Here is a 15,747-nt window from a genome sequence, read left to right on the forward strand (position 1 = left end):
CCATCATGCACTGGGACGGGAACAGACTAATTTGCATACAGCCAGGTTCTGAAACTGGGATGGTGCAGTGAGCTAAAAAACGGTGTTGGATCTAGCCCTGATCTCTTGACTGGGTGAGAGCTTTCTGCTTAATTCAGAGACTCTGTCCCTCACCACCCCTTGTTGTAAATAAAAATATTTTTGTCCACCCTAAGCGTGGAAGGGTATTCTCAGATGTGAGACCCTTGCTCATTGCACCATCAGGATTCAAGCAAACCGGGCCGAAGACGGCTGTAATGCCAGAAACCGGTCCCCGAGAGCTTGTTTCCTTCCCAGTGTAAGAATTGGCGTTTGTAGTTTGGTTTGTCCTGTTCCCATCATGCACTGGGACAGGAACAGACTAATTTGCATACAGCCAGGTTCTGAAACTGGGATGGTGCAGTGAGCTAAAAAACGGTGTTGGATCTAGCCTTGATCTCTTGACTGGGTGAGAGCTTTCTGCTTAATTCAGAGACTCTGTCCCTCACCACCCCTTGTTGTAAATATTTTTGTCCACCCTAAGCGTGGAAGGGTATTCTCAGATGTGAGACCCTTGCTCATTGCACCATCAGGATTCAAGCAAACCGGGCCGAAGACGGCTGTAATGCCAGAAACCGGTCCCCGGGAGCTTGTTTCCTTCCCAGTGTAAGAATTGGCTTTTGTAGTTTGGTTTGCCCTGTTCCCATCATGCACTGGGACAGGAACAGACTAATTTGCATACAGCCAGGTTCTGAAACTGGGATGGTGCAGTGAGCTAAAAAACGGTGTTGGATCTAGCCCTGATCTCTTGACTGGGTGAGAGCTTTCTGCTTAATTCAGAGACTCTGTCCCTCACCACCCCTTGTTGTAAATCTGATTGAATTAACAGCATTCAACAGTGTTGCCCCTGTACTGGAGAAGGCTTTGGTGTGTTTTGAGAAAAAAGCAGTACCAATAATGGTCCATCTTTTCAAGGACTCGAGTTCCAGGCATTCCGCCAACACCTGTGCATTTAGCATCGATGGATTACCCCACAGTGGCCGCAGGCCAATAGCGATGCCGAGAGCTCCCTGCGCACATTGAACATGGAACTGAGGATTGCTGTGCATGAAGGAAAAAACCTTTAAACAGCCTACATAGATTCCTGCGGGAGTATAGAGGAACCCCTCATTGCATGGCTCAGTGTGTTTCCTGGTCTCACATGCGAAGAGTGTAGAGACGAGATGCGATTCCAGTGCACCCGGGTGGTCCCCTCATGAGTATGACCTGGAGGGCACCCAAGCCAGGTGAGCAAAGAATAACATGAGGGCCAGCATGAAGAGGTATGCAGGCGACCACTATCTGCAACCTGGGGATCAGGGGCTCCTCAATGACCGCTGACCAGGGAGAAAATACTGCACACCCTAAGAGCCAGGAGTGAGGGAGATAACAATGGTGGATGGTAACTGCCCGCATGAGGCAGAAACAGTGACCCGGAATGTATGGTTGTTCAAGAAGGTGGAAGCCAAAGAGGGAGGTGAGAAGGATACTGAAGTGGGCCAAGAGGAAGAGGACATAACCACAGAGAAAGGGGCTTCCAGCCAGCAATTGAAGAACGACCAATATCTGGATAGAGACAGTAATGAAAGTTGAATAACAAGCTCCCAGGCCGACGCAAGCCAAGACAAAGTATCCAACAGTTTCTGGAGCCAGCACTACAACCTACGCACAAACCATCAGCCAAACCTGAATCTCAATGACTTTGTGTGCTGACCATAGTCCTGAGAATCAGAGTAAGTGGGTAGTAAGTGGCTAGTAGGTGTGGTGAGCCACCCGGACACTATACCCGACCCCAGATCCAGACGCATTTCACCATCTGGCCGCAGGCTATAAAAAAAAAGGGCTAAAGACCACTCTGGGTCTTTGCCCACACTAGTATACCTGAGTGTTGACTCCATTATTTATTCTGCATTGACCACCTCAGACATCTTCAAGACAGGCATCACCACAGTTACCAAGATGTACATTACCCTGACTCGTTACCAAGAAACCATTCCCTCATGTTGTACTATGTTTGTCACCACTGAGTCTTTTCTTTCTAGTTTAGTTCCTAGTCCAAACTCTGTTCTCGTCGCCTGTGTACACATCTGTTCCATCCCTTCAAATCTCTCCCCCAAAAAAGTAGCCATAATTCTCTTTTTAACTTTTTCTAGGCAATGGGTTTCTTTATTATGAGGTACAGACTTCCCTACACTGCCCTTCAATTAGGTTAACACATTGTATTCTTCTGCCAATCTTCCAATATTATGAACAAAAAGACAGATAGATTAAACCGTATTTGAGACACAGTAACATCAGCTTAAACAAATCTGCCGTTTTTCCCCGCAAATAAGCACCCATGTAGATTTGTTAGTTCCTTGTTATGATGTACATTTTCCTTATTGAAACAAATGCAGCACACTCCGGGAAATTCACCTTTTGTGGGTTCCTGTCCTACACCTATTATCCATGTGTTGTTTATAGGTACGGCTGAAGTATTGGATGAACATATCATTAAGGTTGCTCTTGTTCTTTAGTGTTAGCAACATGTGCTCTATGATCGTAAGAACACTAATGGATGAAGATGATATCACTTCATTTTTATGCTTTAAGTCAATAGGAACATTGAACCTTTAAAGAGTATATCATAAGAACCATGAACTATGCGCTCATGATTGTAGATATATCTGTGTAGAAAATGTTGCATTCTAGCTATGGTCTTGGGGCAGATTTGTATAAAAATGTTGTTGTATACGTAACTGGAGTCTTTACATTTTTTTTGCTGACCTGTTCTCTCTTCTATTTTGAGACCCAAAGATGCCGCGTACATGTTTCTTCACCTTCTGTTGCATATGGCATGTTGTGCCCTTTTTCTGTTTTTGCTAAACTTCTACGTACCTTCACACACTCCAAATTGTAATTACTTTGCTCTACTGCTTCCACGCTCCTACTACTGCCTGGGATAGGGGCATGTGTAGTTTTCTAAGCTAGCAAATAATGTAAATGTAAATTGATACTTGTATAGCGCACTACTCACCCGCAAGGGTCTCAAGGCGCTTGTACGAATACCGCTGTGGAACCCATCCTGGCTTTCCCTGTGAGGCGTCCACTCCTGGGCACCCCCAAGGTGGAGGCCAGGCATCCTTAGCGTTGTGGGGGCCGTTGTGGAGATTAAGCAAGCTATTGCCCAGAGTTGCAGAGTGGGACTCCATGATTGGAATAGGCACCGAGGCGAGAATTATCAGGTCCGTGGAATTTTGAGCCCAAGACCCGCCGAGGTGGGGAATTGAACCCTGGTCCCGGGCTAGACCTCTGCATCAGGGTCTGCAGCTCCAATCATTGAGCCACACTTCTCCAGGCAGTGGTCCCAGGGACCACTTCCTGCCCTTACAAATTGAAACTGAAACGTTTCATTTTTCTTTTTTAAATGCATCCTATTTTAAGGAAAACGGGCTACATTTAAAAAAAACTGCTTTATTGACAAAGCAGTCTCAGACATGTTGGTCTGCTAACGCCAGCAGGCAATCATCCTTGGGAGTGCTAGCCATTCCCAGTGGGGTAGCAAATTGCGACAGCCTCATTAATATTCATGAGGCGTGCACTTTGCGACCCCATAGGGAATCACAAACAGTGTCTGAGACACTGTTGTACATTGAATTTTGCGACTCGCAAATTGCGACTTGCACTTTGTCGCAATTTGCGAGATGTAAAATTCATTAGTCGTACATCTAGCCCAAAATATTTATTGTTTTTGTTCAATATACACTTTCACTTAATTTATCAAATATGTGGCTACGTTACACGTCCATTGTCAGTCCTAATTGGGCCAGACACCAGCCTTACAATCCAAATCAGATTTGCAAGATCTTCTTCAACTGGACGGGTCAGGATTCCTTCACACAGACACTTTGCTATTGGGGCAGGTGTAGTATTCGGGTGAAATATTGGGCAAAACTTGCAAGTATCAATGCAGAAACACTAATTAGTGAATGTTATTGCCACAATATCCCTTAATCAAATGTATTTCTACCCACACCATTGCCAGTTCCCCAAGTTTCGATAATTACAGCGATTCAGTGGGTGCATTCTATGTAGAAAACAACATCACTCACAATGGGCAACCATAGTAGATAATAGTTCTTTATTAATCACGGTCAATCTCAGTTTTTGAGGAGCTGAAATCTGGCTAGCTGTCCTGGATCAGCTGCTCATCTGTAGGTAATAGAAAAGGATGAGGCTGCCAAAAGGTGGTCCCATTCCAACTCCAGTAAATCTAAGATTAGCACATAAGTGATGTATGCACCCAAAAGAAGTTAGGAAAGCCCACTATAAGGTGGATTACACGTATACGTAATTCTTATACAAATTCTGGGGCAGATTTACAAGCCCCTTGCACCACTTTTGAGTCACTTTTCCAATGTTAAAAGTGATGCAAAAGTGACGCAAGGAGCTTACAAATTTGCCCCAGAATTTCTATAAAAATAATAACCCTCTGTTCATTCTGAAAGAAATGAGGCCAGGTACCAGAGCATAACTTCTATGAGGCCACCCTGCTGTCAGCGTAGTCAGTAATTCGAAGAGACTTAGGGTATGGGCACTGAAGGGATCAACATAGAGATGTAAAGTTTCAGTTTAAAAGACACTAACAAAGTGCTCGTTGCTCAAAGTAATATTGAGGAGAGTGATGGATATAAAGTAACTCAACAGAACTTTGTATCTAGTTGAATATAATGCACTAAAACAGCTTTGAACTGTTAAGGGCACTCACCGGTTTTTGCATGAAAAAGGACACACATTTCTAATTAAATAGGTACAATTCATGAAACCCTATAATGAAGGGCGGTGCACTGTAATAATTCTGAGTTCACAGGCTGCATCATGTTTATGAACAGGAAGAACACAATTTGATTACATGTTTTGCATATTGTCATGCACCCATTCCTAATCCAAAACATCCCTGGTTCAGTTTTCAATTCAAAATATACCTGTATGTCATACTATGGTGATTTCTGTTGTATTCCAGGATAAAACAAAAAGAGTTGTGATTTTACAACTAGTCTGTTACACTATTTCACAGGTTTTCTTATGGCTTTTAAAAAAAAATATAGTGAAACTCATTTACATCTTTAAATGTAGGTCAGAATGTATTTAATTATTTGTGTTATTTCTGTATAGTATGCCCCGTAGAATTCCATTGATAAATATTTCTTTTCACATGTTATTTCTTTAAATAGAATTTTTTTTTCCTGCGGGGAAAGCCCTTCTCCTATGCCCCCACCAAAACCGGCGGTAATATATTTCCATTTCCATCCTGGAAAGGCATTTACATCAACCCTTGGCTCGTGTAAAATACGACCATTTCCAGGCAACAGAGGAAAGAACGAGGAGTCTGTGAATGCCCACAAACGTCCTTGTTTGTGAGCATTCACAAACGTCCTTGTTTGTGAGCATTCACAACCGTCCGAGCTTTGCCAGGCCTTGAAAGCACCCAGGAACACCTACATTGTACCCCATTGTCCGTGAATTTATGAATGCATGCATCTCCGCAATCATGGTGGTGGTCTTCGCACCCATAAAAAATCTTACGCCTGACAGGAATCCATTTGTGAACTCCTAACAGGCATACATTTGTGAGCAGGCCCCATCGCATCTGTCCACGTTTTGGACCTAGAAATATTTTTTAGGTGACACTTTATGAGCTATAAATTGTCATTGGCTATACAGGTGACTAATTGGTAACCCGAGGCTTAGTACTATGCTACGCTCATGGAGCGAGCGTAGTTTGCGCTACTACGTACTACGAACTACGCAAATTGAACGTAGCACAGTACAAAAACGCGTAGCGGGCATTTTTTGCTTGCTCAACGTCAAGTTGGTGACCGGGAGCGAGAAATATCAACATCCCGGCAAGACTTTTTCCTCGTTCGCGATCAGCAACATCAAATTGCCGACCATGAGCGTGGAAAAGAAACCTCCTGGCGAGATTCTCAATGTGGGGAGGTCAGGTTTCTCATTGGAAGTGGTCGCGTATGCTCGAGACCGCTCGCGATGAGAAACTACCAGTCCACGTTGAGAAAGCTGCCGCTTGAGTACAAATCTACTCGAGCGGTCGAAAACGACTGCTTGCACTGTGCAAGATGCCGTTTGCAATGATTGCACAGTGCGGACAAGCATCAGGCACTGTGCAATCAGTGCGAAGTGCATTTGCCTACCGCATTACGCAGTTCGTTAAGCTAACGAAGCGCGCAAAGTGCACTTTGCATAGCTACTCGTAGCGCTACTACACAAACTACGCCCAGGGTTACTAATTAGGGGATCAATTCATGCAAAGTCTCGTTCAATATTACTTTGTTACTTTTTATTTGGTACTCAGCTCTGCCCTTGGGTACTTTTTTCTGCCTTCAATTACTCACTTCTACTTATTAATAAGATGGTTCATTCGAATGTTCACTGCCATGTTAAATAAATACTTTTTCCTTGTTGACTATTTGTTTATGATATTGCTTTTGCCTTCTATGTCCATCTAACTTGTGTCCCAGTACACTTTTGTAATCTTGTGATAAATTTCAGTTCTGCCATCTGGTTCTAACCATGAGTTATTTCCCAATGCACCATTGTTCCAATCTCTTTTCCTTCTCACTTCATGTTCTTGGAATTTGCTGTCTTATGTCTCTGTCTTCAAATCTTATAAGTAATTCCTTGGTATTACGCAGATCTTATTTTTCTCCCTGGTGACAATCATTGTGCATTGGCCTTTATTTAAAAATCTCTATTCGTGTTTTTCTAACTTTATTTACTCCAAGTTTCAAGAATTTATGAACAGGTTTAATGTTGGCATCATTTTAACTATTTACAATTTTTGTAGAATATATTGTCTATTCATTCTTAAAAAGTAAAATTAAAGTAACAATATCTGTTTCCCAAATTTTCTTTCAGTTGTGGTTCCCCGCTGGCATATGTGGCTGCAGATTCAAAGCCGGAGGAAGACATTCTAAATTACAAACATTTTCACAACATCGACTTCCAAAACTTCGAAACTCTAGAATCAGCAACAAAAGTATCCGTTCACCTAAGGGGATTCCTCAAAGGCATCACACACAGGCCATTGCAGGTGGATCCTCTGATGGTGTTATCTTATGGCCTCTCCACGTTATGGAAACTGTGAAAGTGACCTCTTTTGGCAAGTGCAGTCCAAAGCATAGAAACATGCATAGAACATCAAATCAATACCACCTGCGAGAAGGAGTTACATTATAAAGGCCTGACCTAACCTGGTTTTGCCAGAAATAATATGAAACATTTGTTCCAACATGAGACACATGGACGACACTGTGAAAAACCAGATATATGCCAGGACAAAAGCAGGCACTTGGAAAACTACATCCCCCACGTTAACTTGACAATGTGTTGGGTTTTCCTCAATAAGCTATAGTATCTTAAATAATATGACAGCATTTTATGATATACCTGTGTGATTTTTTTAAAATAAAGATGCATGGAAATGTGAGTAATAATACCGACAATTGTGAGGTAGACCCTGGTTTCTTAAACTTTTTATATGCAATCACCTACACCATCCTGCTGGTTCCGGGATTGATAGGGAACGTGTTAGCTTTGTGGGTCTTCTACGCCTATGTCAAAGAGACTAAAAGAGCTGTGATATTTATGATCAACTTGGCTATTGCTGACTTGGCGCAAGTGCTCTCCTTGCCGCTGCGCATATTCTACTACCTGCACCACACCTGGCCGTTCGGCGAGTTTCTGTGCATGTTGTGTTTCTATCTCAAGTACGTCAACATGTATGCCAGCATCTACTTCTTGGTGTGCATCAGCATAAGACGCTTCCTGTTTGTCATGTACCCCTTCAGGTACAGCCACTGCAAGCGAATGTTTGATGTGTACATCAGCATTGCCGGATGGATTGTGATTTGTGTCAGCTGCTTGCCCTTTCCTCTTCTGAGAATTAATAATCAAAATGGAACAAAAGATGAGGTCTGCTTTGTAGACCTTCCTGTGAAGGACATTGGTGTTTTCTATTCCGTTTTAATGGTCACCATGGCTGAGATCTTCGGGTTCATAACCCCACTTGTAATAGTCGTATACTGCTCATGGAAGACAATCACCTCCTTGCAAGAACCACAGCCAATCGCCAACGACCTTGGTGAGAAGAAGAAAGCCTTGAAGATGATTTTAACGTGCTCTGTGGTGTTCCTGATCTGTTTTGCACCGTACCACTTCAGTTTCCCCCTTCACTTCCTGGCAAAGTCAAATAAAATCAGAGACTGTTCACAGAAAAAGGCAATATTGACATTTCACCCAGTGGCTTTGTGTCTGGCCAGTTTGAACTCCTGTTTAGACCCCATCATTTACTACTTTACGACAGATGAATTTAGAAGAAGACTTTCACGGCAGGAAATGCAGGATGTTGAGCTACAGACAGAACTGTACTGTGATGAGGGTACCCGAAAAAAATCTTTCAAGGGCTGAGTGGAAGAGGCATTGATGTACTACCACTCTGACATGACAATGTGGGCCAAGTGAGGACCACCTCAAAGTATAAAAGTACTACTTATCTACAACGTGAGAGCACTTTCTTTAAAGATATTTGTGGCTTTTAACTTATGTGTCTGGAATAAAATATTTCTATTACCATAGTGTTGTTACTATGATAGATATCAGGTATGGTGCAGAAAGGTATGTCATATGTTATTTTATGTTGTTATGCAGTGCTTAATTTGTCAAATCATTAGCGCCGGTGCCCAAAGATCTGCACTGCATCCCATGGCAAGCGCAACTAAATATCGGCTCACTGAATACCAAGGCTGCGTATTCTTGAACCCACCGCATTTCTATTTAATACACTACCAAACACTCCCTGTCCCTTATCACACTCTTGCATATTCCTGCTTTCTCCCTTAAGGACAGTTTTACCTCTTTCTCTTCCTCCATCTTTCCACTTAGTTTGTTTTTCCCTCTTGTGCTCTAGATAAACATATTATGAGGAAAAATAAGTGCATGTCCCCAAAAATGTTTGCCGGTGGGTCTACTGGCAACCAGCAGCTCAAATTAAGCATTGATGTTGTTAAGTTATGTTATATTGTTGAGCTGAACATCTTGCAAAGAAATATGATGCAGCTAGAGTAGTTTCTTCCAGAGTCCACAATCGGCGACACTCGTTTTGAGACAGTACGTATGTTGCTGATCAAATGTCCCTAAGTGCGCGTTTGACCCAAAAGGACACCTGGATAGACTGAATTTGATGAAAACCGATTCGATCAGTCAGAGGTTACAGTAAAACATCTCAGAGAAAAAATGGCAATATGGTGACAATCTCATGGGAAGGGCTGGGGCTGTAGGAAAGCAGTACTGTCGATACTGGTGAAGATGTCTAGCCTCTTCAGAAGGATGGAGTCATCGGTGCCATTAAAGACCATGAATAGGTCGAACAAGACTTTCCCAGAAGTGTCTCCCATATCATGCATTTAAGCAGGAAAAAATATTTGCAAAGTAAGGCGGTTATCGTAAATGGTTTGAGGCAAAAGCCAGAATGATGACTATCGATATTAAGAGGAATTTTAGAAACTGTTGAAAATTGTGTGCAGACATATTTCTCAATTATTTTGTAAGAGATCACTAACTTGATGACTGAGCTGTAACTTTTTTTAATAAATCTTTTTTATTAGGATCTAAATATTGCATTAACATAAATGTAAATGTAAATATAAATATGAATTCGAGGTAACATTCATCGTAACTCATCGTACAAGTGATAAATAAATAAAGATATACATACGTATTTCATATTATGTAGCTGAATAAATACATGAGACATAACAAGTTACTAAAAAACGGTTATCAAGCAGAGCGCATGGGCCATAAATACTATAAAAGCAGTTGACTTAAAGGCATATAAAAAATTAAGATGACACATAAAGTGCCTAACAGAGATGCAAGAGAAGAGCTTAGATAGTATTTCACTGACAAGATTGAGTCAGCTGATAATTCCTCCAGCATGCTCTTCAAAGTCATCAAAGAAATTGCTGAACCTCCAGGAGCACTGCTCCTGAATCTTACCCAAGTCTTTTGTGATGATATAGCCCTCTACTTCAGGGAGAAAGTCTTGAAAATCTTTCACAAGCTATCCGAGGAAACTGAGCCAGCTGCAGAATTAGCTCTGGTACTCTTACCTCTTATGCCTGCTTTGGCCTTGTTCCCCTCTATCACAGTCCCTCGCATAAAGAAACTCTTACTTGGCCTCAAATTTGGCGCTCCCACAGATCCTTGCAGGGTGTCCACACTCAGACTTGCGGCCGAACTTACAGCCAATTTCCTGTGCAAAATCTTCAATAATATTCTTTTATCTGGGCAATATCCGAACATCTGGAAGGAAACCACTGTCTCACCTCTTCTTAAGAAGCACAATGCCAACTCTTTATAGTTGAAGAACTATAGGCCTATCGCCCGCCTCCCGGCCCCAGCCAAAATGCTGGAAAAATGTATCAATGTCGTGCTTATAAAATATATTGAAACTCAAGACATCTTGGACAGCTCTCAGAATTGTTTTTGGGCAGGTCATAGCACTGAATCCACCTTGGTAGCAGCTTTGGACTGTATCTGCATGCAGGTCGAATGGCAGATCAGTGGTGTTAAATCTGCTTGACCTCTCAGCTGCATTTGACACCATCTCGCCAGTTCGCATGCTTCAGCAACTGCTGGAAGCAGGAGTCACCGGGAGGGCCTTGCAGCTTTTTCACTCCTTTATGCACGGCAGAACCAATGTCATCAGTTACGGTGGGTTCAAAGCCAAGGCCTTCAGCCTTCCATGTAGGGTCCTCCGGGGCTCTTCACTCAGCCCCACTCTTTTTAATCTTAATGTGACGCCCCTGGCTTCGTTGGTGAGATCTTTTGGCTTTTCAGGTACTCTCCTATGCGGATTACAAGCAAATCATAATTTCCATCACTAATGATTTGCAGCTGGTTGCTCAAAAGTTCAATCAATGTATGACCAGCATGATTAACATGGATAAAACCGAAATCTTGGTTTTATGCCCTCAAACCTCGATTTGGTCTGCCGCCTCGTGGCCCAAAATCTGCAGTCCTCTTCCTGTCCCAGTGACAATGGGCAAAAATCTGGGAGTCATTTTTGATGAGGACCGGTCTTTTGATGTCCAGGTGAATCGCACAGTTAGTACCTGCTTCTATATTCTTAAAATTCTTAAGAAAGTGCTGCCGTACATTCCCCCGCAGCTACCTCGGCCCACCATCATTGCGCCAGTTACCTCTCGGTTAGACTATTGCAATGCATTATACCTCAATGTCAGCATAGGCTATCTGAATACGCTTCAGGTGGTGCAAAACGCTGCAGCAGGGCTTATTCTTAACATCCCTAAACACAGGCCCACCAGGGAAGGAATCTGTACCTTGCATTGGGTTCCGATCAGGAAGCGCGTCCCCTTCAAGGCTCTGAACTTGGTGTAAAAAGCTATGCACTGAACAGGCTCATCACATCTTAAAACCTTGTTCCATTGGTACACTCCAGTCAGAACCTTGAGATCTTCTACTCAGAAAAACCGCGTCTCTCCTAGATTTCGTAGGCCCAAATGGTGTGGCAGCTCATTTTCTGTGGCGGGCGCTAAACTCTGGAATTCTTTGCCCGCCTCTATCACCGCGGCGAATTCACTCGAGTCCTTTAGGAAGATTTTAAAGACCTGGCTCTTTGCCTCTTAGCTGGCGGGTGCTAGTCTCTCTTTCATCCCGCCCAGCACCTTGATACCCTTTGGTTTTAGTGCACTTTATAAATATTCATTCTATCCTATCCTATATAAATAAACCCTTTAAACTAATCCTCATTCTTCAGATAGGAAATATTACCCCCAGATTTTTTCAAATTTCTTGACTCCGCCCATTCGTAGTGCATATAGCTGTTCGCTGGTTCTAACTCTCCTCATTTTCTGTAGCCAGTCCATCATTGTAGGAATCACCTGAGTCTGCCAATTTTGAATTAGATGGGACCGATCTACTGCTGTTGCTATATATACAAATTTTTCCCTTATGTTTGGCTGACCTAGTAACGATCCATACCCCCAGACTCTCAGCCAAGTTGTTGAAGCCAAATTAATCCTCCATTCATTTACAAGATACTGAAATACTTCAGCACAGAATCCCTGAATGGATGAGCAATGACAGATTACATGTGTCCAACTGACAGATGATTGACCTAAATATCGAAAACTGTTGCCAGGGAGACTGGGATAATATGTTTTTAAAAGGTCAGAGTTCTGTATAGAAGCTATTTAGAGAAAAAAAGCATTTGTCGCCAATTAGCCCCATCAGGGCACTACAGTTAAGTATATTAAGTTCCTTCCACATCTTTTTTGCTATTTACAAGCCTTCATATTTGTCCTTTTTTAGGCAAGGTCGGGCCTTTGATGGAGAGAGCATTTTGTTACATTCCCCCGCTTTTTTAGTACCCCATCATCAATTAGGGTAAAAACCCCTTCTCTGCTGCTGAGGATCTTGCCTGATCTAAATCAAACAGTATTTTATTGAGTGCTCTAAATGATCCCAAACGGAGAAAATTATCCTGTATCCGCTATCTGACTTTCGCAAAATAGTGTAATCTGTCCTCCAGCAGGAATTCGAAAATTTTCCACTATCCCACTTTTGACCAATTTTGAGTGCAAGCTTCACCCCCGGTTCAATATCAACAACAGCCAGTGGTTTTACAGCGTAGATCTGGGGGATGGAATATCTCCTATAGAGATTCCCATGCTTCCTCAAGAGCCACTTCAAGCTCTTATAGGGAACTCTTTTGGGTAGCTTAACCATCTTTAGCACATCCAGAATTTGAAACTCTTTAAAAATTAACAGCATAAATTATTCAGAAAAAACCTTATGCAACTTTGAAATAAAGCTAGACATGTATTGTGCAAAGTAGGCAAAGTAGTAATCTTTAAGATTGGGTAGAACTACAGGAAATTGAATCATGGGAGGACCAACATCTTGATCAGTGAGATTCTCCCCAAGATAGTCAAAAGGAGAGATTTTCAACAAGAGAATAGATTTTGAACTTTTAAAAGGAGGAGAGCGAAGTTGAGGTCAAACAAATCATCAATCTTAGATGAGAACCTTATGCCTAGATATCGCTTTGGATGGGGTTTTACACAAACAGCCACTTCCGGGTGTAAATCATAAGGCTTACATCCACACAGTATTAATTCTGCTTTTGTCTTGTTCATTTTATACCCTCCTAGTTCCTCATATTAGGCAAAACTCTCTAAAGCCTGTACTTGGGTCGCCTTCCTATTTTCCAAAATAACATGATATCATCCGCATTTAGAGTTGCATTATTCATCTGTGGGAGAGGAGGCTGAATGCTCCTATTTCCCTGGATTGCTCTACCCACAAGCTCTATGAAGAAGGCAAATAATATGGGGGAAAGCGGTCACCCCTGCCTTGTGCCCCACAACACCTTTATTTGCCACACTTCAACTTAGTTGATAATGATGCCAGCTTTGGCTTTAGAGTACATACTATATATGAGCCTTGTGATCCAGGATGTGATGCCAAATCTGGTCAAGATATTAAATAAAGTTTCCCAGACCACGAGGACAAAAACTTTTTCTGCATCCAGCAGAAGCACCACAGCTTGAATGTAATTCACTGCAAAGTAATCCAGAGCTTCCCCCAAGTAGTGAGAATTGGTCCCTAACTGCCGGCCTTCTATGAAGCCATTCTGATCTGTGTGGATCAATCCGGCAGCTATTGAATTAAATCTTTTGGTGAGCAACTTTGTGATAAATGCATAATCTTTATTTAGTAATGTGATAGGGTCATACAAGTTTGGATCCTCAGCATCCTTACCTTTCTTCAAGAAACGTACAACATTCCCTTCAAGAAAAGAGTATGGTAGTAGCCTTCTATTAGCGAGAGATAAAAGATAATCGGCTAAGACATCAGTAAAAAGATAGAAAAATCCCCCCGGAAGTCATCTGGGCCACACGCTTTACCATTTGGTAGATTCCTAATAACCCCTATAAATTCTTCTCCAGAGAAGTGTCGAGACATGTCAACCCCCTCTTTGCTAGTTAAAGTTGGAATATTGCAGTCTGCTAAGAATCTACCCAGGGATAGTATGTCGATCCTCTGAGTTTGGGCATATATATCTGCAGACAATGAGATACCATAATTTCTTCTCTGATTCCCTATTTATAGTTCCTGAGATTGGGCATTTCAGAGCATTTATCCCATTCTTGGCTGCTTGTCCCTGTGCCTGCCAGGCTAGAAATGTTACCGTAAAGTTGCTCTCCTCATACTGTTCGAGCCTGACTAGCCATGGCGCACTTGCATAATATACTTTTTTCTCATCATTTGTCTAGCGATGTTGAACGCTTTTTTATTAGTAGGGGGTGGGCGCACACTGCCTCACACTCCAGCACTCAGTTTGTCCCGATGCATCATAATAAATGCAGTGCATGATAACACTTTCATTCGGTGTCGGGCTTTAGTTTTTCACCCTTGTTGGTGCAGCCAGTGTTGTGTATCTCTAGACACGTGTTTCAGGATAATTGTCCTTCTTCAGTAGAATAAGTTATTACAGGTTGAAAGCTGAAGTGGGTTGTAAACCTATGTCCTTTGGAATGTGTGATATGAATATATACTTGACACTTTGCCATTCCCAATGACATTTATAAACAACATAAAAGGTGTCATGAGGATGCCTTTATGATGTATATCGATTTAGAAAAGGGGGTGGTGATGAACAGAGTGTCTGAGTTAAACAGACCACTCTTACCCAGTCCAAAGATCAGGGCTTGATCCATCACCGTTATTTATCTCACTGCCCCATCCCAGCTCAGAACCTGGCTATATGCAAATCAGTCTGTCCCTGGCCCAGTGCATCATGGGAACAGGGCAGACTAAACTACCAAGCCAATTCTTCACCAGAAAGGAGACAAGCTACCGGGGACCGGTTTCTGGCATTTCAGCCTTCTTCGGCCCGGCTTGCTTGAATCCTGATGGAGCAGTGAGAAAGGGACTCATGTCTGAGTATACCCTGCCACACCTATAGTGGCCAAAAACGATTTAGAAAAGGGGGTGGTGATGAACAGAGTGTCTGAGTTAAACAGACCACTCTTACCCAGTCCAAAGATCAGGGCTTGATCCATCACCGTTATTTATCTCACTGCCCCATCCCAGCTCAGAACCTGGCTATATGCAAATCAGTCTGTCCCTGGGCCAGTGCATCATGGGAACAGGGCAGACTAAACTACCAAGCCAATTCTTCACCAGAAAGGAGACAAGCTACCGGGGACCGGTTTCTGGCATTTCAGCCTTCTTCGGCCCGGCTTGCTTGAATCCTGATGGAGCAGTGAGAAAGGGACTCATGTCTGAGTATACCCTGCCACACCTATAGTGGCCAAAAACGATTTAGAAAAGGGGGTGGTGATGAACAGAGTGTCTGAGTTAAACAGACCACTCTTACCCAGTCCAAAGATCAGGGCTTGATCCATCACCGTTATTTATCTCACTGCCCCATCCCAGCTCAGAACCTGGCTATATGCAAATCAGTCTGTCCCTGGCCCAGTGCATCATGGGAACAGGGCAGACTAAACTACCAAGCCAATTGTTCACCAGAAAGGAGACAAGCTACCGGGGACCGGTTTCTGGCATTTCAGCCTTCTTCGGCCCGGCTTGCTTGAATCCTGATGGAGCAGTGAGAAAGGGACTCAT

General features: G+C 42.8%; 1 protein-coding gene across 1 annotated transcript in view; it reads left to right on the forward strand.

The window, feature by feature from the left end:
- GPR174 (G protein-coupled receptor 174) overlaps positions 1-8,668 on the forward strand; it is a 176,624-nt gene extending 167,956 nt beyond the window's left edge. The window contains exon 2 of the mRNA XM_086918749.1: positions 6,952-8,668. Coding sequence (XP_086774875.1) covers positions 7,474-8,502 — 1,029 coding nt within the window. The 5' untranslated portion in view covers positions 6,952-7,473 and the 3' untranslated portion in view covers positions 8,503-8,668. The remainder of the gene's footprint in view (positions 1-6,951) is intronic.
- The last annotated feature ends 7,079 nt before the right edge of the window (positions 8,669-15,747 follow it).

The sequence above is a fragment of the Lissotriton vulgaris genome, chromosome 4_1, assembly GCF_964263255.1.
Source record: "Lissotriton vulgaris chromosome 4_1, aLisVul1.2, whole genome shotgun sequence".
Lineage (NCBI taxonomy): Eukaryota > Metazoa > Chordata > Amphibia > Caudata > Salamandridae > Lissotriton > Lissotriton vulgaris.